The following is a 20370-nucleotide window of genomic DNA, read 5'->3' as shown; positions in this document are numbered from 1 at the left end:
GCATCTTCAGGTTCCTCATTTGTGCTTTTTCAGGTAGTGATAATCTGTGACCATCATGACAGCCGTTTTCAAGAACAACCATAGAGAGGTTATCTTCGGATCAAATGTCTATCTACTTACCATTGCTCTCACCTCTGATCTAGATAGTTTCGTGTGAAACGAATGAAAAGAAGTTCAATTTACAAATTGACATTTTTATGTTCTCTCAACTTGCGTTGTTTTTCTTCAATGTTACATGTACAATTGACAGACAAGTAAAACATGCTTAATTTTCATGTTTAGAAATCAAGATGGTTAATAATTAATGTGAATAAAAAATCATACTACATCTGCACTCTATTTTTTTTTCCTTTCCCAGAAACTCACTCCAAAAATATTCCCTTTTTGATACCACAACCCAAAGCACACACTCATTTTGTTTAGTAGTGAGGTGGTTTTTCCGCTCAAGTCTGATACAGCCTTCTGGATGTTAAGACAAAACCAAAATGCCACATTCCACTATCCTTAATGAACAAATTAAACACAGTGGAAACACCAGGATACAGAGAGGAGCAGGGAAACAAAAACCGTTAACCATTAAATTCAGATTTGATTGAACACTCCGTAGTAAAATAAAATGTCCAAGAACCAGTGAGTCAACTGTGTGCAGGTCCCACCCAGCATGTTGGGTCTATTTTTGAAGTCCAGTTGTTTGTGGCACTGAGGTGCACAATAAATAAAGGGTGACAGTCCAGAGAAGTTGAAGCAAGCTGGAAAGCAGAGATGTCAAAGACTAATTGAAGCAAATAAACACAAACAGGGAACGTGGGCGTTGACCTGGGAACTGTGTCCAGATTCAAAACCACTGTGGTCGCAGTAATAACAGGGTGCTCTTTGGCATGCCGAGGCGGTGGTTGAGTCAGGGGCTGGGTGCTAGGAACTTGGGTTGGGAAGTCCCTTCTTTGATTCCTGGTAGACATTCACCTTTCTTGACTCTGTCAGCCACCTACTTTTTCCATCTTAGAACAATGACAGAGAAAACATTGCGATTTATGTCTCAGTGGGATGTGATATTGGATTCAGCCAGACAAAACCTTCCATGTTCTCATGGCTTTGAATATCTACTGCCTTACTGAAAGTCTCAACTCCCACAATTTATGTTTATCTCACAGTGAAACATCAGGTCAGCATACAGAGCAAACATTTACAATATGTTCCTCAAACCTTTTCATTTATCCTTTCACTCCCTGTTCTTTGATAATTAACAAAGTGTAACAATGGAGTTAGTCAAGACAAATATATTACACAGAGATATGAGTGAAAATGGTGAACATGTTCAAGTGTGTAGTCTATATTCTAAATGTAGAATATTTGTGACAGTGTGAGTTTATTTGTGCACCTTTTCCTGGAGTTTTCTGTGACTTGCAATTATATTTTTGTTACATGCTAATTCACCCACTGCAACTTACGGAAAGTGATTGTGTCATCTGCTCTTGGCTTTGCATTTCACGAGAAAACTAAATTCCACAGAGTCTGTGCTTGTTTAAATACGTAACATACACATGTTATACAGTGCAGTCGTCTTATATACAAATAACAGCAAATGTTTCACTTTTCAGAAAACGGCCCACAGGATTTTACATAGAGACACCGTAACATGTTTGTACCTGCTTATCTGACTTTGCAGAGGTTATCTCAACATATGTTGTACCAACAGAAGGTCAGTCAACATACACACATTTCAATATGTCCATTTAGCGATTTGGTTTCACCAGTATTTTGAAATGAAATCTACCCACTCTGCTGTAATGTACAGAGTAAGAGGTCATTTACAGAACATGAAAGGCCTTGAATATTTCATGTGATGTGGATTGGTTACAAAATCATCTCTGTCACTGTGAGACAGATATACTGTCAACTCACAGAGTGTATAAAAATAAACACTTATTGCTGTACGAAATAATAAATTAGCACTACCACTACTACTACTACGACTATCGTGAAAGCTGTTGCACAATGAGGCAGTTCTACCTAACACATAGCCTTTGTGAGTTCCCTGTTCACGGTGTTTCAGATCAGGGCAATGAGGGGATTTTTTGTGAAGGATTTTAATGGTCACTTGCTATGTAAGACACGCTCCCCTCATTCTCCCCCTGCTCCTCTCGCTCCCTTGGTGGTTGCTCTGCCAGATAGAGGAACAATGTAGTCTTTCTTACCTGGCGGAGGGTGTACATTCCATTTCTACTAAACTAAGTCTCAATCCAGCCTCCAACCCACCCCTGCTTGAACAGGGCCCTCACCGCAACGCCGGCTCTGACTCCAGGTGCTCCAGTCCACATCACACTCCTCATACCTTTCGTTTGGGAGGATTTGAAAGGACACCGTTCTTGTACGGTTTGGCCAGGACAGGAACAACCATCCGGCTTGTTTTCACTCAGTTTTAGTTCTCTAACCTGATCGTTTTACGTGTATTGATGTTTCATAATTGGAATCAAAATTGGTTTCAGTCTTTTTCTCTGGATTTGTAAACAGCTATCTACTTCACAGTAGACAGACAAAACGATTGCCATGGTGTATGCCAAACTGTTGGTTTGTGGTTTGTCATGTGGGCAAAAGGGAAATTTGGAGGTTGGGGTGCAAGTGTGCTATTAAGGATGCAAGAGTGCAAAAAACTGTGGTGTGGGTGCTTTACAGGAAGATTGCGTTTGTCTGCACAGAGCCATCCCATTTATGCCGGTGGCTGTATGAGTAGCTGAACAGAGAGAGAGAGACAGCTGAATAAGATATAGAGCAAGAGGACTCGCCTGTTGTGAACTGTTAAAAGTAACATATTCGAGAAGAGAATTTCATTTTTCTCTTACCGTCGGGATTGTTTTATTTGTTTTGTTTTTTTACTAATTACCCGTTGAAGACGCAGAGAATGTTGCTCAGGTATGTTTACTCATCTTACTTCCAGTCATTTGTCCAATGTTTTCTCTTTCTATTATAAGACTACATGCTGAGAGGTTACAACTTTACTTTACGGTTACTACTACTGTATCCATAAAATTATTGTATTGTATTGTATTGTATTGTATATTGTATCTGATAACTTAGTATAGTACTCAGATACCATGACATTACACATCCACATGTACCAAAGTGAAAGTATTGAACAATTCAATTGTATTGTTGTTTAATCGTTAAGTTAAGTTAATCTTGAAGTGAGGCTTTGATATGCAACTTATATGCCTTATGCATTAATACAGATTCTCTATGTTTTTCTACAAATAGGTTTCCACAAATTAAATGAAATATAATCTTTCTGACCTAATTTTATTCACTGCTTTATCAAGTTTTTTATTTTTTATTTCACTAAATGAACTGGTGAATAGAATTTTTCATTTTGACAGTGAATTATGATTCCTTACAGTAAAGGAAACAGCTGTTAAAAAGAAAAGAAAAAAAAACTTACCACCAACCTGACACCAGTTCTAACAGGATATTAGAGTTATAGCCACATGTTTTAGAACATTTAAATATTATAACTATACTAGAAGCGGCAAGTGATAGCACATAGCTTTTTAATAAAGTAATAATTAATATTGCAGATTTAATGCCGACAACTGATTTTGCAGTTTAGAAATTTAAAGTTTAGTTAAAAATTGTATAATAAATATCACCCGTGGAAACATTACATGGGTGACACTTGAAAACTATATTAGAACTTACCAATTGCGATTGCAATTTTTTTTCTTCTCAAATCTTAAACAGTTTAGTTGATGCAGGCCATTGTCTTCAGAGGCTACACCCATTGAGTTTAACTGTAATCTGTGACACCTCTGGGACACAGCCTGTTGTTGGTAACTTATATATTTTTTTAATCGTTTTTTGTAAAACATGAAATTATATTATTACGGTCAGTGGGTCATCCTCATCCAATAAAAAAATGTTAAATTAACACAGTATTAAGAATAACAAACAAATTATTTAAGTGACTTGTCCGCTGTCATGGATGACAATAACATTTATTTGTTATTTTATTTAACACAAATGAACACTGTTACATAAGGGAAGTAACAGAAATCAGGGTATGGAGCATCACTGGCGCTAATTTTGTCATCTCTGGGTAGAATTGTGGTTAAAACAACTAAAAAAAACAGCTGTTAAAAAAACACACCCTATAAATTAAATATATACAGCTACATGATACATACTGCTACAGTATATGGGTTTGTGACCTTCAGTGTTCACATCCCTCTCTCTGCCGTCATTTGACATGTTTCATACCGAAAATTCTGAGTGTGTTCTGTGCTAATACAATCCATGATGTTCCAAGACTGCAGGTCTTGAAAACTGGACCTATGCTAGCAATACACCAAGGTTCCCAAAGCAGTCACCAGGCCCCAGTCTGTCTTGTAGAGCATGCTGTTTCCCCGTAGATTGTCTTATCAGGGGTTGGCATAGCTGCACCCCGGGACAGCTGATGGGAGGAGTCAACTCAACTGAACTGAATCCTTTATACGCTCCAAAAAGACACAACACCCAAACAGTCATTTATTTAGCACCAGCAGCTCTTCAGATATGTAATGTATTGTATGTATTACACGTGTTTCAAGGCATGCTGTGACTAAAAGATACTTCGATTAGTATAATGTTCTTTATTGTTTATACTTCTTCTTTCTTGTATTATTCAAAGTGTAGAAGCTGCATAGTTAATATATCTCACTATTTTCTGTCTCCACCAGGTTGATCATTTGTAGTGAGAGCCTGTCCTGAATGTGTTCTACGGCCAATTATGTTCTCCCACTGAGGAGAACCTGTGAGGTAGGTCTGTTTATTAAGAAGGAAACATATATAACATACAATCAAGCCTAGAAGAGACATATGACTTAGTTTCATTTTCTTTTCCTAGGTATTAGCTACTCCAGGCAGGCTGTGTGGAGGAGTGTCCATGCCGACTAATTTCCCTGGAGACACAGAGATAGATGTGGCTTGGCAGGAGCTGATGGCCATCTCAGAGCTGCAGGTAACTCTAAAGCACTGACACACTGAGGGCACTGTAAAAGTCTGACTTTTTTTATTGCAAAATATTACCATATACATTACCCATTTTATGCCAGATATAGCTACCATTCAGTGTATGTTATTCCAATTCCCCATGGTGCATAATCATGGAGGTACAGGTTGTATTGTATCTGATAAATTCACATAAGGTGAACAAAATGTATATATTTTTTCCCTTTCTGGGCTCTGACCTCACTAATATGTTTAGCATCTATTACAGACAGTACAAGTTTGGCTAATCTGACTATATTTAATCAGTTTGTCAAATGTGTTATTTTTTTCTTTTCTTTTTTAAATACTGAACATAAGCTACACGATTCACCCATTAAAAATGTGGTTCATAACCAACTGAATATTATTGGTTAATTCCAGTGGAATGATACATTTTAATCAATTTTCATGTGATGGCTACTGTTGAAAAACGAATACTCAGGTGATATGGGCAACAATGGTCTATTTGACTGATGGCAGGATGAAGAGATTGTGAAAGGGGGCAAACGCTGTATGTTGCTAGCAGCCCCCCTGCACTGCACAATAGCCATCTGTTTCCAGGTGAAACCTGATCACATCTATGAGCCCTTCATAGGCTCAGGGTGGCAGGCTGAAGTGGGGGCAAATTGTGCTCCATAGCAAAGCAGAGGAATTGTGAAAAATACTCTAATCAACTTGGTACCCTGGAGCATTTAATTTATGTCTTTAACCATTCTGTATCTGTTGTAGCCTATATGCCTGTCAATCGCATCTAGGTGAGTCCTTATTGTTATCGTTACAGGAGTTTGAAGTCCCTCGAGAAGGCTCCTATGAAACAGCACAGTACCAAACCATGGAGCCCATGGTCCATGTGGGAGGGTATGGGATGAATCAGTCTCACTCTGAGCATCCTCCTGCTGCCTGTGAGCTCAGCACTGCTGACACTTACAATGGATGTTACCCCGAAGAGGTGCCCGTCTGTCATCGTCCGGGAAGCAACGCAGAGGCAATGTACGGACACTCTGGGTCTCAGCTCAGTCAAAGAATGCCCCCCATCTCCTCCCAGACGCAGCCCCCTCTCATGGCTCTTAGGGAGCAGATGAACATGTCAGGTAGCAGTCAAGGGCACAGGAGAGCCAATGCTTGTTCCTCTCAGGGTCTAAATCGGCACATGCTGTGGACTACGCACGGACAAATCTCACACGTTCGCTCAGCTGAGGATCTGGAATCAGACTCTGGTTTGTCTCTGGGCTCTAGTCCACCACTGGCCTCTCCAGATAATCCTGTTGGTGGTGCACCAGGTTACCAGGGAGTAGACATGAGCATGACATATAGTGATGGTGAACCAGACAGCATGACTGAGCATGCCAGAAGAGCCCACATCCATTACTCAATGGACTATGAGAGTCAGTCTCAATCATATTTACACTCAGGTGCACATTCATCTTATTTTTCTCCCCAACCCACTTTATCTCACGCACAACCGAATGCTCCGACTGCACGGTCAGTGAAACCACAGGGCCAGGCTGCTGCTCTGAATGACATGTACAATGACTCTGGGGTGTCCAGCAGAGGGAGCTCACAGCACATGTACACAAAACCACAAGCCGGCACCTCCACATCTGCTAGTCTGACCAGAGATGAGCGTCGGGCAGTGGCTTTGAAGATTCCCTTCCCCATGGAAAAGATGATCAATCTCCCTGTAGATGACTTCAATGAGCTTCTGACACAATATACTCTGACAGATAGTCAACTAGCACTGGTAAGGGACATTAGGAGGAGAGGGAAGAACAAGGTGGCAGCTCAGAACTGCAGGAAGAGGAAGCTCGAGAGCATAATTCACCTCGAACGAGAACTGGGCCAGCTGCAGACCCAGAGAGAACATCTGGCACAGGAAAGGCTCGAGTTCCAACGCAGCTTGTCGTTCATCAAACATCGCCTTACAGATCTATATTCAGAAGTATTTTCTCACCTAAGAGATGAAGATGGACAGCCATACTCAATAGATGAATACACCCTGCAACAGACACCTGATGGGAAAATTTATTTGGTACCTCACACAGCTATGCAAAAGAGAGAACAATGCTGAAGAACTGGGGACTAGAGTTTTTGCAGAACATGTTCTGCCTGCCTGACTGTGCCAACTTAAGTTCACCCGGTTCTGCCTGCATAGTGCACACACATCATGCACTAATGGGCATTTTACATGTTACCAGAATTGAGTAGAACCACACCAGAGTACTTTGTAAAAAAAATACTTTATTTTAAAAACAGTAAAAAAAGAGAAGTAAAAAAGGGATGAGTCTTCTGCACCAGCATCATTTTTCCATGTAAACCTGTGAGGCAGAGAAACACAATCAGGTTAAACTGAAATAGAAAGAAGAAAAAAAAGTGACTGGACACTTTATTGTTCTGTACCTGACTGATTGAAGCCATTGTCATAGAAATGAAGACAGGTTTTTGGAGACCATTGTGTAGAGTTGCCTAGAAAGCAGAAATACCAAATAAGTAAAAAGCAATCTTTCAAAATAACTGTTTTATTTAACAGCATGCATTCTGTTGTAAGACCTCTGTGCACAATTAAGAGGCCAATTTTACCAGTCAAAAAGGTGTAAGTCATAATAAAAACTTGTTTGCACAAAGAAATGTTACGTCATTATTGGGCAACACAACTTTCTACCAGCTACATGACAAAAGCAAGATATACACTATCAGTAGTTGAGAAGTCTGGTCTTACCTACAGACAGCATTTAAGCCTTTTGGTAGCTGCTGCCTGCTAGCCTCAGGCCTCTGTTCTCACTCTCCCCTGCTTCAATGATCCTGGCGATGGTTTTGCTACTGCTCTCCCTCAGCTGGCTTCCATGGCTAGCCTCAAAGACTTTGCATGTAAGCTAGCATCCTCCAGAAGATCTTTGCAGACCTCAGGGTAGAGTCTTTACCAAGTGATGGGCTCTTTTTGATGACTGCATTTGCACACCTTCTCATTCCTCTTTATGATGACTGCATTTGCACACCTTCTCATTCCTCTTTATGTTGACTGCATTTGCATACCTTCTCATTCCTCTTTATGTTGACTGCATTTGCATACCTTCTCATTCCTCTTTATGATGACTGCATTTGCACACCTTCTCATTCCTCACCATTGTATTTCATATTGAGATTTTAAATGCATTGATTCATGAAGTACCGTATGTGATGACTAGTGTAGAATTTCTTGCAAACCAAGGAAATGTGCTCCTCCAGACTCATGATGCAAAATATGACCCGCTCCCCCACATTGTGCAGTGTCTAATGAGCCCTCCCTTTCCCACACTGAAGAGGCTAACAAGACTTTTTAAAAAAAACTGAAAGATGGTTTATTTCAGCTTGATTTGATGCAGTTACAAATAAAAACCAGACCTTTAAGGAAAAAAAAAAAGGAAAAAAGAAATCTACATAAAACCTTATTGGAATGCTTGCTTTCCAGAAACACATTTTGATGAATAAAAAGAAACAAAACGTTTAAATGAAGACCCTCCATGATTTATCTACTGTACATCTCTTCTTGCAGCAGCTGTAACCTGCCACAACTGTTTGGCTGAGCAGATTTAGGAGGTAAACCTGCAGCTGCCCTGTCACTTCGCTTGCTCTCCTCTCCTTGCTCTCCTCTCCTAAGTACTCAGTCCTGTTGAACAATACGGAACAACATTGTTAACTGTGCACTGACTTTGTATGACCTGACATCCAGAGTGAATTTTTAAATGTTATCTGCACTTAACGATACCCTGCAACCACAAACTCTGGTTTCAATGATACAAAGTTAAAAGTGTGAGCATGCCTTTAGATTCTTACCGCTTCACATTTCAAAATCGTCCTGGACGGCCATATCCGTTGTTGGAGCCCCCTCCATAGCCACCTGCAAGTAAAACACAAGTCAGTTTACATGCAGCCAGCAGGCAGCCACATTACACCTGCTGACCATTTATTGACCCTTACCACCAAAGTTCCTGCCGCCACCGCCGCCGCCACCAAAGTTGTTCTTCATGGGGCCAAAGTTAGAGGCCTGGGGATCATAGTGGCCCATGTTGTTGTAGTTGCTGCCGCCGCCGCCACCACCTCCGCCGCCACCACCACCGCCGCCGCAGTTGCCTACAAACAAATGATTGTTAATTACAGCTTGACCACCATAGGTAGTTCAGATAAGCAAAGGAAATTAAGGGGCCACTTACCATAACCGTTGCTGTCATAACCATTTCCTCCATAGCCTCCGCCTCCACCTCCACCCTGGTTGTAACCTTGGTTATAACCACGGTTGCCACCATTATATCCACCTGGACCGCTTGGGCCACCTCCATAGCCTACAACATAAATGACATATTGAGTGCAATGCAAAGCTTCAGTACTGAAAAAAAACATTTGACAAAATGTCCTACTCACCACCACCACCATCTCCTCCATTGCAATTGTATGGACCATCACCGTATCGCCCCCTCCCACCTCCACCTCCTCCTCCTCCTCCTCCTTCTCAAGGAAACAAACAGTCTGATGTTAGACATCACACCATTGCAAATAAAAACAAATGAAGGGGAAGCCTACTCAACACTAACCCTGATTGAAGCCTCTGTCGTAGTCGTAGGGCCTGCCGCCGCTGCTGCGACCTGAAAAACAAAAACACAGCCCATTAGTCCTGGAGCAGTGCCAACTATGTCAGTGTGAACTAATGTTGCTGTGCATAATCTAGGTCAGCAACATAGTAAAAAAAATCACTTCTCATACCCATTCCTGCAGTCTGCATTTCCTGCCTTGTAAGGGCTTTCCTCACTTCACAGTTGTGGGAGTTGATTGTGTGGTATTTCTGGACTGTGGGACAGGACAGAGGATGTATTAAGTAGCCAGTCAAGATGACAGTTAAATGACATAATTTTGGCACAGGGGACTTATACTTACTGACAATCCTGTCAACTGAATCATGGTCATCAAACGTGACAAAAGCAAAGCCCCTCTTCTTTCCGGTATTGCGGTCAGTCATGATATCAATGACCTCGATTTTGCCAAACTGCTGGAAGTAATCCCGCAGGTGCGACTCCTCTGTATCTTCCTTGATGCCGCCAACAAAGATCTTTTTGACAGTTACATGGGCCCCCGGTCGGTTTGAGTCCTGCGGACAGACAATTGTCATGTTACTAAACATTCACATCATTTTCACTCGTTATTGTATGGTGTAGCATATTTCCAGCATAAGCACAACATACCTCTCTAGAAACAGCCCGTTTGGGCTCCACCACTCTTCCGTCGACCTTGTGGGGGCGAGCAGTCATGGCAGCATCAACCTCTTGTACTGATGAGTATGTGACAAAGCCAAAGCCCCTGGATCTCTTGCTGTTGGGGTCCCTCATGACCTGAAGGAAGAAGCTCCAATTACTTACTAGACAAAATACCCTTAGTTAATATGGGGGTGGTTCAATTCACTTATATTACTGGGCCACAGTTTCTTTTTTGCCCTGTCAATTTACATACAACAGCATTGGGTAGTATTACACACATAGATAGTAGCACTATTCCAAAAGCACGGGGACTGTTTACAGGCTGAATGTGCATAGCCAAGGATACCCCCCAATAAAAAGCAAATATTTCTTGTTTTCTGCTTGAAATGTGGAGTCATGTGATTATGCTGTCTGCAGCTATTCAAAATGGGCGCTTTGTAGCATCCAAGCATTAGGCTATTCCTCACAAACTCACTTACCACACAATCCGTTAGGCTCCCCCATTGTTCAAAGTGAGCTCGGAGGCTCTCGTCTGTGGTCTCGAAGCTCAAACCTCCGATGAACAGCTTGCGGAGCTGCTCTGGCTCACGTGGGACCTGGACAATGGACAAAGACGCAGCAATCAGCAAACAATAACCAGTAGTTGTATGAAGCGCCGAGTGTCAATTTTATTAGTAAACTACTTAAAAGTCCAACACTATTAGTAACAACGCTGTGCTGTTCGTTCATTAATCCGGTCCTGCGTCACATATCAAAAACCAGGCCACAGTGGAGGAGGGAGACGTCGCCGCCATTAACGTTAGCAGGCGGGTCGGATATCTGTTGTAGCTACACCTTTCGCTTCAATTGTGTGCAAACGTAAATGTTACAGTGTGTGCGACGATTTCTCACTTTAGTTTGCCGTTAAAAGGCACTTTAAAGAATTAAGAGGCATCCCTGTATGTGTACATCGCTAGCCGCATGAACAATAGGCCACGAGGCCCAACTGGTATAAAATGGCGGCTTCACTAGACTCGGTAGCTGCTGCAGCACCGATGAAACGCAGTCGGTATAGAGCATTGCATGTCCACAAGGGCCCCCCCAAAAAAACATGCATGTTGGGAAAACAGACTTGACAAAAGAGCACATACAGTTTAATCGTATCGTAAATACTCACGTCTTTCGCCATGTTGCGTATAAACCCTTGAAGACTCCTTGTGAACAGACCGGACAGAGGTGATCTGCGTCAGACGAGCACAGCCTGCTTCTCAACAGTACAATAAATAGTAGCGTACACACCTCTTCCACACTGTGATTGGTCGGTTGTTCCCGCTGCAGTCTATCGTCAACAGGAACTGAGTCCTGATTGGACCAACTTCAGTCAATCACCATCACCATCCAATGAGCTGGTCGGAGGCGGGCATTTCACGACGACGAAAAATTGGCTAGGAATATTATGTGTAACACGGTATTTGTAAAAAGATATGAGGTTATTAAACACAATACACGCAACAGTGGTTCCCAACACGAATCCCCAAAGGAAGGAATGAGAAAATAGAGCGAATTCCACCACAAATCACCAATTCAAAGTGATTCCGACCTCTGATTTGTGGGTGGAGTTGTAGCCATGGCATCTATATTCATTTCACTGGTATATAACATTACGCACATACGTCGCATTCGCATTTGGAGCGCATTTTGCAAACGTCTTGTAATAAACCTGTCGCTAAATCTTGCAGACCGGAGTTGTAATTGTTGTAAGTGCATCTTGGTTTTGTGTATATAGGTCATCAGCTGACCGAGGGGCGGGTACAATCATTGTGCGCCTTTAACGCGCGCTTTTTACGCACAGACGAGCGCACAGTACCTTTTCGTGAAACAAGCGAGACGCTAAAGTAGCCTCGGCGTTGGCCTTGCAGCTCGAGCTCCACGAAAGACAAACGTTACCGCTGCGGTAAAGTGGTCCGAGGCCCACGGTCTACACGTCGAAAAGGGGTAAGAAGTAGTTACACACCAAAGCAGCTAAATGCTGCTGCAGGTATTATTTTATGAGCTGTTTGGTACCGAAATTAGCTAGTGTTAGCTCGCTGCAGCGTTAGCTCCCGGGCTACCTGCCTTAGCATGTTTGCTTTTCGTGCCCAGTGGTTAGCTAGACGATTAGCCACCACAACACTATATCTACATTGCCGTGTGCATTTGTTATTCACTTTCCTGGAAATGTTACATTACCTTTTAAAAAACATTTTTAGCGCGTGGGGCGTTGCCGAAAGGCGTTTTCCGGCAAATCTGAGATGATAATTTTCATTAAGTTGTGCACGGTGTAGCATTGGTAAACGACAATGAAAGGATCCCGTGGCTTGATGTATGGTAGATTATATCTTCAAAACCCAGCGCCGAATAGAAGTAGTCTCTCCGTGCTTAATGTTTTTTATTTGTTGTTGTTTTGGTTTTTTGTTACTTTGCGCGGAATATATCGATTATGGATCACTTCTGTGCTCAAAAACATTAGCCTCTCCATCGTTTCTTCTCGTACAGGAAAGTACCCTTGGCCTGCAACAGCGTGGTGTTCAACAACAGAGTTTGCTATGGGCAAAAAGTCTCGCGACGAGGACTCTTCATCCTCTGATGAGGAAGAATATGTTGTGGAGAAGGTGCTGGACAGGAGGGTGGTGAAAGGCAGGGTCGAGTTCTTCCTGAAGTGGAAAGGATATTCAGAGTAAGTTGTACTGACGGTAGTATCTATGCCAAGTTACACCTGTGTAAACCCCACTGCAGAATTACAGCATTAGACTGGGCTATAGATGAGATTAAATATCACAAATGCATTAAAACTGGAGTGTATTGTTAAGTGTTTCTTTCAGAAGCACTATAGAAAAACAGCCATTTATACATAATTAACTGGACCTATGTTGTGACATTTCGACTGTGAAACATTGTAATGGGAATTTTTATTCTCTGTTGTCATCTTGTTTTAAGCAAAGAAACAATGAAGCAATGGCATGCAACTTATTAGTTGTACCCCTGGATATTGTCCAGGCAGGGCCATGCACTACATTTTTGAAAAGGATACAGTTTACCATAACTCCTCTCTTAAAACCAGGAAAAGAACTGGTGTAAGATTATGTAATTTGACGTTTATAACTGGAATGTTATAAACGTCAAATTACATATTACATAGTATCATAACATTGATACAGGTGTAGATCGTCAGTCTCCCCTCTGATTATGTTTTGGCTCTCTTGACACTGACTTGCTGCACTGTGATCTTCTTCAGTAAGCACAACACATGGGAGCCAGAAAAGAATCTGGATTGCCCTGAGCTTATTTCTGAATTCATGAAGACCTACAAGAAAGGCAGTGGTGGAACCTCCACCGCACCCGGCGGTGGAGGCAGCAAAACAAGCTCAAGCTCCATGGGACGTTCCAAAGAGTCGAGCGGCTCAAAGAAGAGAAGCTCGGACGATGATGAAGAGGGTGGAAGTAAACCCAAGAAGAAGAAGGAGGTATACATACTAAGTTGCTGTATTTGTTATGTTTTTTTGAGAGACTGGTTGGGAGCAGTCAAATTGAACCATCACCTGGTCAAAAATTAAAATCCAATCCAACCATTATAATAGAAGTCTGTAATGCCTATAGGATATAGCTCATTCAGATTATTTGCATGTGTGAGTTTAACTCGCATTGCAACCTGTGAGTGCAGCACAATGAACTCAAAAGCAGTTCTCCACTCTTGGGAGACTCTACAGTTACACCCTTGATTAAAAAAAGTCATGTATATGTTAATTAACATTTGGGTGTCTCATCTAAGAGCTGTAAGCAGTACTACCGACTTGTGATTAGAGTGCCAAAGACATGTTAAACAAGTCTGAACAGGCCAGAGATGGTTTGGGCTGCATGCTGCCATATTTTACCAGTGTGAACACTTTTGCAACCTGAGCCACAGTATAATAATGAACAAAAAATGATTAAAACCTTTTTTTTTTTTTTTTTGGCATTCTATCGATATGACTTTAAGTATTTTATTTTTATTATACAAGGTTCAATTTCTGTTTTTTGTTTTATTACAATCCGTAATTTACTAAATTACACATTTAGCCTATTTGCCAGTATAGCTAAACAGTCTACATACCTTTCGTGTTGTTGTGACAGACAAGAGCCTCTTTGTGTACTAAAAGAAGTATTTTCTCATCTTTCAGGAGGATATTCTAGTTGCTCGTGGCTTTGAGAGAGGACTTGAGCCAGAGAAGATCATTGGCGCAACAGATTCGTGTGGAGACCTAATGTTTCTCATGAAGTGGTAGGTTTTGTTGATGCATCATCTCAAACTTTGCGGATTTTGTTCATGTTCAGGTGATTTTTTTCAAATGCAAGAAGTGATAAATAACACAAGCTTGGTTATGACATTTTCCACTTTTGTGGTGTGTTCTGTAAGATAGAGTTGGATGTAGGGATGCAGAAACCTGGAGGTAAATGCACCCAGGGCTACATTTTTTAAGACCACAATATTGATAAGTTCCAGTGTTATCGCTGTCTCTGGTTCTGGTGAAATTAAGAAGATAGATTTCTTGTCTATCACTGCTACTCAAAAACCCTGATGCATATCTTATCTCGGGGCCCAGGCCATCACACAAACTTAAGCACTAAAGCAGCATGAAGCATGCTCACAAAAACACAGACCCCGCTCTTTCAGGCCTTACTCTGACCATGGTGGTCTTTAGCTGGTGGGGGTGGAAATATGAGTGATCTGTATTAATATCAAAACAAAGTCCATCCATTGTCCAGAAATTCAGGCTCACATCATTCCCACTATGTTGGGGCACCTGGTGAAGTACCGAATTGACAAGCAGTATTGGTAAAAGTAGTAGTGCCCAGACCCACCCCTAGCTGTTCGGTAAGGACATGTTATAGTACAGTTTCATCGTAATCAATGATGATAAAGAGAGTTTCATGCTAAATGGTGTTCCTCCGGTTTCTGGGTGTTAACCTGAAACTGCAGCTGTGTTTGCTTGCTGTCCTTGCCATCTGTAGAAGTACTGCTTTAAATTTGGAAAGGCACAATTCTGACAGATCGCCACATGCAACTTATTCATTATCAACACAAATAGTCTAGCTGCCCATTCACATACAAATGGTACGTGGCAGCATAAAAATGTCATTTATCAGCAAGATTTTGTACGTCATCAGTCACTCTGTGTCATAACCCATTTAGGAGTGTTGCTAGCTCAATATATAGTAGAAGTAGTAATGGTACAAATATTTACAGAGAAATCAGTGTAAACAGACAAATCCCAGGCTGGTTTGTCTGTAAAACGCATTGACTATGATGTAATTTCAAAGAAATCAACTGTGGTTTGGTCCTAAAACACCTGAGTAACAATAGGTTTTCAAATAGTAAACGGCACAGAAACATGTTCAGCTGAACTTGTCTTGTCAAATATTAAACCACATATATGTTAAAGAAAATCTTTATTTTTGTACTATTGGATACTTAATTTTATTCCAATATGCACAGCCCTGAAGTCATTTTAAAGACATACTTTGGTCCTCATCTTGCAGGAAAGACTCTGATGAGGCTGATCTCGTGCTTGCCAAGGAGGCCAATCATAAGTGCCCACAGATTGTCATAGCCTTCTATGAGGAACGTCTCACTTGGCATGAAGATGGCGACAAGAAGGAGAAGGATGCTGTCACTGCGTGAGTGCATAACCTCAGGAGGAAACGGGACCTCCTCCACTGCAGGGACATGCTTGATTCAGACATTTTTCACACCAAACCTCCCATCCTTCCTCTTTACCATGTCCAACACCGACACAAAGACAGTGGACACAGTCGTGTTATCTCCATCCATGCCCCAATGGAGCACAAGGGCCCAGACCGCTGAGAAGGATCCATCAGACAGGAGAAGCAGCTGTAGTGGACATGGGTGATATGCTACTGGGGAGGGTTTCTGCTGTTTTGTCTTTGTATTCTTTATCATCTTTTTATGTCTTAACACATCATGTTTTAGTGCTTACAGGTTACAATTAAGTCACTAAGAGATTCTGCATCCATGTGCACTGATGGTCATGTTAAAATTCAGAATATAGTCTAGACAGCCAGAGTTGGTACAAGCTGTGCTAACTTTGTGCTTGGGTGCACAACCCCCATCTTAATGTAAGCAGTGCCCCTGTTTTTTTTGTCGTTTTTTTTTTTTTTTTTTTTTTGAAGAACCCAACGATAAGAACGTAGTATTGATATTCAGGAAGCAACCACAGCAGCACTTCCCTGGTTGCATGATCACTTCCTTTTTTAGAACTTTTTATCTCGTAGATTTTTGTTTGTCCTGCTACTGAGGTAAAACTACTCAATTTGTGAACGTGCAGAGGACACCGGCCAATTATGTCTTTATAATGTAGTGTACTGTCTTTTTTTTTTTTTTTTTTTTATCTCTCGTTTCCAGGTTTTAACATGTAAACATTGTGTGGTGTTTTTTTTTCTATATGCTATTGCCATTTAAAGAAAAGGACAATAAAAGTAATTTTGCTTGGTTTGTAAACGCCCCCCCCCCCCCCCCCCCCCCCCCTTTATTATTATTTTTTTTTACAGCAGTGTTGTAGTTGGATCATTTTCACAGGTTAGACAATCTTTACTGTATCCATATACAATGAAACCAGCATTCACACCAGCTGTTCGGGTGTGCCACCTTGTGGCTGAAAGAGAAAGATTGTTTGGACTGTGTGACCACTCTTTATGACGAACTCATCAAGTTAGTGAAACATTGGTATTTTTAAAATCCACTCAGTAATTGGGGTATTGTTGATGTCATGATTTGAAAAATTTGGGCAACCTCTTGGGTTAATCTTTCCAAGGGTTTATTGTAATTATTGTTCTTGAATGTTAAGTATTAAAATTTCTCAAGCAGAGGTCAGTTGACTTGATGGATGCTGATTGTGTAGTTTGATCTGCTGTGTTCCAACATGAACTCTTAGGACCAAATGTCGAAAGACTGAGATCAGCTTTTTTTTTTTTTTTTGTAATTTTATTTGGCTTCATTTGGCATTGTGCTAGAAGGCTGTGACCTTCCCTTGACATGCAGTACATTAATCATGTCCCTTGTTATCACTTGGCTCATAACTTCATTGTCATTTTCTTACATTAAAAATATTTTGTCCTTTTGGATCCTTGAGTTTTGTCAGTTTTTGCTGGGGCAGAATTTTTAAAATGTAGACTTTCTTGTGTGAATTAAATATTACAAATGTGTACAATAGCACCCTTTAATAAACATTTTCAATGTTAAAACCAAATGTCAGTTGACTGTTATTTCAGGATGAGAGTGTAATTTTTGCAAACACAATATTACTTGAACCAAATTTTAAATATACTGGGCCTATTCAGGGTGTCTCACCCTCATCCTGTTACACGTCGTATTGACTCCAGTCCCTTCCTACCCTGCCTGGAGAAATGGTACCACTGATGAATGGATGGATAATCTATTACTGCAGGTTGAAATGAATAGATTTGGGTGAAGCAAGCAGGTGTAATAAACTTCACTTTAATTTACCACCAAGATTGGTTATAAAAGAATAATAATAATGAAAAATTAAGCTGATTTACAAATATGAGGTTGAACCTATGTAATGTAGTCTCTGTTGAAATTAGACTGTTTTTAAATCAGTTTTCTCTGTTGAGGAGCACCAGCCCCTCACAGCCAGCAGATGGCGCTGTTAAATAACACTGATGTAAAAGTTAACTGTTTTTATGCAAGTCATTCACAATTCAAAAACTTTGCTCTCTACGACCCCTTAGAAATTACACATCTTTGACAAACTTGTATGGATTATTATATTATTATGTCTTTAAAGGGGCACAGATTCACATAAGGTTTCACCAACTAACATCACATCTTTCACTTCTGCTGAAGCCCACCTGTGGGTCCACAAACTTATGTTACGCTATGTGTAAAGTAACAGATTTATTTAGAGTTCTGATGGAGTTTGTACAGCTGCCAGATACAAGGTGGTTCACTGAAATGTTCCTAAAATCGCTCACCCACGTACCGCACTGCAGTGTGGTATCATTTTGACATCACAGAAACATCAGTGAACCATTAAATAGCTTCCGTGACAAATCTTGCAGCATTTATAAAATCTGGAATTGATTGACATTTGCTCAAGGAGGGAGCAAGTACTGATACTTATTAGTAGCTATATCTGGAGATGCGTGGGGGATCTTCCATTTTATCTCAATGTGACCACTGTGACAAAAATGGGAAATCCTCATTCATAGAAATATAATTTGTTACCTAGAATAAAGAAAAGAAAATTGATTGAAGCAAAACAAACAACTGCAATATCAGTAGCCTAATAAACTATAGTGAACGTTGAGTCTAATTATGCATTTCTCACACCACCTTTTTTTTCTTCCTTGCTTGTCTTTTAGAGTGACTCTCTCTCTCTCTCTCTCTCTCTCTCTCTCTCTCTCTCTCTCTCTCTCTCTCTCTCTCACACACACACACATACACACACGCGCACACAAAGTGCTGCTCGGCTACGTCGTGATGGAATTTTCCTAGCAAAAAGGCTTTTACACTCCAAATGGAATGCAAAGGTCACCAGTAAATTTCCAGCCCCTGGGACCATTAAGCTGGGCAAAGGGAGCGAGCAGCAGGCTGTTTTATGGAGCCTGGAGCTGTCTGCTGACAAACCCAGGCCAGAGGGTTTGGTTGGGAAAAGCCACAGTGGCACTCATGGGAGCTCTGCCTGTGATGTGTGTGGCATATACAGATGTAGATGCAGTTCTGGTGTTTGGTCTACAGGCACGCAGACTGAAGCTTCACCGACACTAAACATCTAAATAAGGAAAATCTGATTAAAGCCTTTTGCTAAAAATCAGTGTGAGCTGTCAAATGGGAGGGGCCAAAGAGAGGTACCTCTGCTTTGTTAAACTAAGTGTTAGCTTTTCAGGATGAATTCATAGATTTTCAATCATACACTCGAATGCAATTTGATGTTTTGCATAAGCATTTCAGCCTATTTTCCTCTTTTTCTTTTTTTAAGTCTGTTTATTAGGATGTTTTTCTTAATGTGAAATGTTTTAAAATAATTTTGGTGCAAATGTATTTAGTTATATATTTATCCAAAGCAGCATCCTTGTACTTACCTACTCCCTCCTGTCCCAGTAACTTCTAGTGCAAATGAGTTCCAGTGGGTATTGCCCATGGCAGAGGTGGGTCGTCTTGCAACACATTACACCAAATGAGTGTCAAGGGAGCTACTGTGCAGCTGTGGTAAGGGAGGCACTGCTGCAGTGGGCCTCATCAGTGCAGCTTGTTCAAGTATACCACTAAAACAACAAACAAATAAATGTGCGCTCATACAAATAACACTAATGCACAGCCCACTGCGCCCCCATGAAAAAGAAAAGATTCATAGTCTTTTGTCAGGGTCTCAGAGAAACTGAAAAAATTCTAACCCTAACCCAAGTCATGAGTATCACAGAGCAAGGCCTGTGTAATTTGATGTGGCCTTTCTTGTGCTGTGATCATGTAGGCACAGCTGCCCAACAGCTGTGCAGCTGACTCCATTTCCTCACTACAACCAGATGAAAAGGTCTGCAGTGATGACTGGCGCATCATCTCCCAGCACAGTGCACTGATCTGTGTGAAGGTGATTGCGATGTGATGCTCTAATTTGGGTGGCTATCACACTTAATGTGCAGTAAAGCACCATAGACAAAGCTTCTTCCTTCTAAATGCCCCCCCTCTACTGCGCCATGGCTGTCACCGCCAACCCTCTGCTGGCTGTGTTTCCCCTTCAACCCCCCCACCCACACACACTCCTCCCTTCATCTCCTCTCCCCACCAGGGGAAAGAGTTATAGCTGCCATAAAAGGCAGGTAATGCATTGTTAACTAATTCTGTCTGCTCAGAGCTGATATATCCTCTGCTCTAAATCTCTGTGCTTCCAATAAAATGCAAATGCTAATGCTTGCCCTCCATGAGCTGATATCATTTTTAACAGGCCAGAGGTAAATGCTAGAGAAGGGTGGGGTAAGCCTGGGCAGTTGGTGACACGGTGAGCCTTTATGGTAGATTCTGTCGAAGAGGAGACCTCCAGACCTGATCCACACGCCACTGGCTGACACTATGCATGTGTGTAAGTGTGCACATATGGCT

The 20370-nt window shown here is 41.3% G+C and overlaps 3 protein-coding genes across 8 annotated transcripts; 2 read left to right on the top strand and 1 right to left on the bottom strand.

The window, feature by feature from the left end:
• Window positions 1-4737: 4737 nt before the first annotated feature.
• Window positions 4738-7271, top strand: nfe2 (nuclear factor, erythroid 2; the record flags this gene model as incomplete). Its single annotated transcript, XM_083975536.1, has 3 exons — window positions 4738-4785; window positions 4874-4987; window positions 5798-7271. 3 exons carry the CDS (start codon window positions 4738-4740, stop codon window positions 7082-7084), a joined length of 1449 nt encoding a protein of 482 aa, XP_083831662.1. The 3' UTR covers window positions 7085-7271.
• Window positions 7272-7413: 142 nt separating this feature from the next.
• hnrnpa1b (heterogeneous nuclear ribonucleoprotein A1b) lies at window positions 7414-11536 on the bottom strand. Of its 5 annotated transcripts, XR_014595503.1 has the most exons (12): window positions 11395-11536; window positions 10718-10834; window positions 10227-10373; window positions 9922-10132; window positions 9751-9834; window positions 9582-9632; window positions 9418-9498; window positions 9204-9332; window positions 8971-9123; window positions 8827-8890; window positions 8084-8659; window positions 7487-8009 (listed from the first exon to the last, which is right to left on the bottom strand). XR_014595503.1 is itself a non-coding variant. In XM_083975538.1 (11 exons), exons 1-10 carry the CDS (start codon window positions 11404-11406, stop codon window positions 8838-8840), a joined length of 1038 nt encoding a protein of 345 aa, XP_083831664.1. In that variant the 5' UTR covers window positions 11407-11536; the 3' UTR covers window positions 7414-7479; window positions 8827-8837. The 5 variants fall into 5 exon arrangements, 4 of the variants coding, with proteins under 4 accessions (XP_083831664.1, XP_083831663.1, XP_083831665.1 ...); XM_083975538.1 differs by lacking the exons at window positions 7487-8009; window positions 8084-8659 and adding an exon at window positions 7414-7479; XM_083975537.1 differs by having other exon boundaries at window positions 7487-8659.
• A 123-nt stretch (window positions 11537-11659) lies between these two features.
• Window positions 11660-17356, top strand: cbx5 (chromobox homolog 5 (HP1 alpha homolog, Drosophila)). 2 transcript variants are annotated; one of them, XM_083975543.1, is made up of 5 exons: window positions 11660-11974; window positions 12753-12933; window positions 13492-13720; window positions 14414-14514; window positions 15774-17356. In XM_083975543.1, exons 2-5 carry the CDS (start codon window positions 12803-12805, stop codon window positions 15913-15915), a joined length of 603 nt encoding a protein of 200 aa, XP_083831669.1. In that variant the 5' UTR covers window positions 11660-11974; window positions 12753-12802; the 3' UTR covers window positions 15916-17356. The 2 variants fall into 2 exon arrangements, with proteins under 2 accessions (XP_083831669.1, XP_083831668.1); XM_083975542.1 differs by having other exon boundaries at window positions 11660-12212; window positions 12754-12933.
• The last annotated feature ends 3014 nt before the right edge of the window (window positions 17357-20370 follow it).

This window comes from Trachurus trachurus (assembly GCF_905171665.1).
Source record: "Trachurus trachurus genome assembly, chromosome: 7".
In the NCBI taxonomy this organism is placed as follows: domain Eukaryota; kingdom Metazoa; phylum Chordata; class Actinopteri; order Carangiformes; family Carangidae; genus Trachurus; species Trachurus trachurus.
The sequence above is the reverse complement of the archived record's forward strand: the minus strand, read 5'-3'. Positions and strand labels throughout refer to the sequence as shown.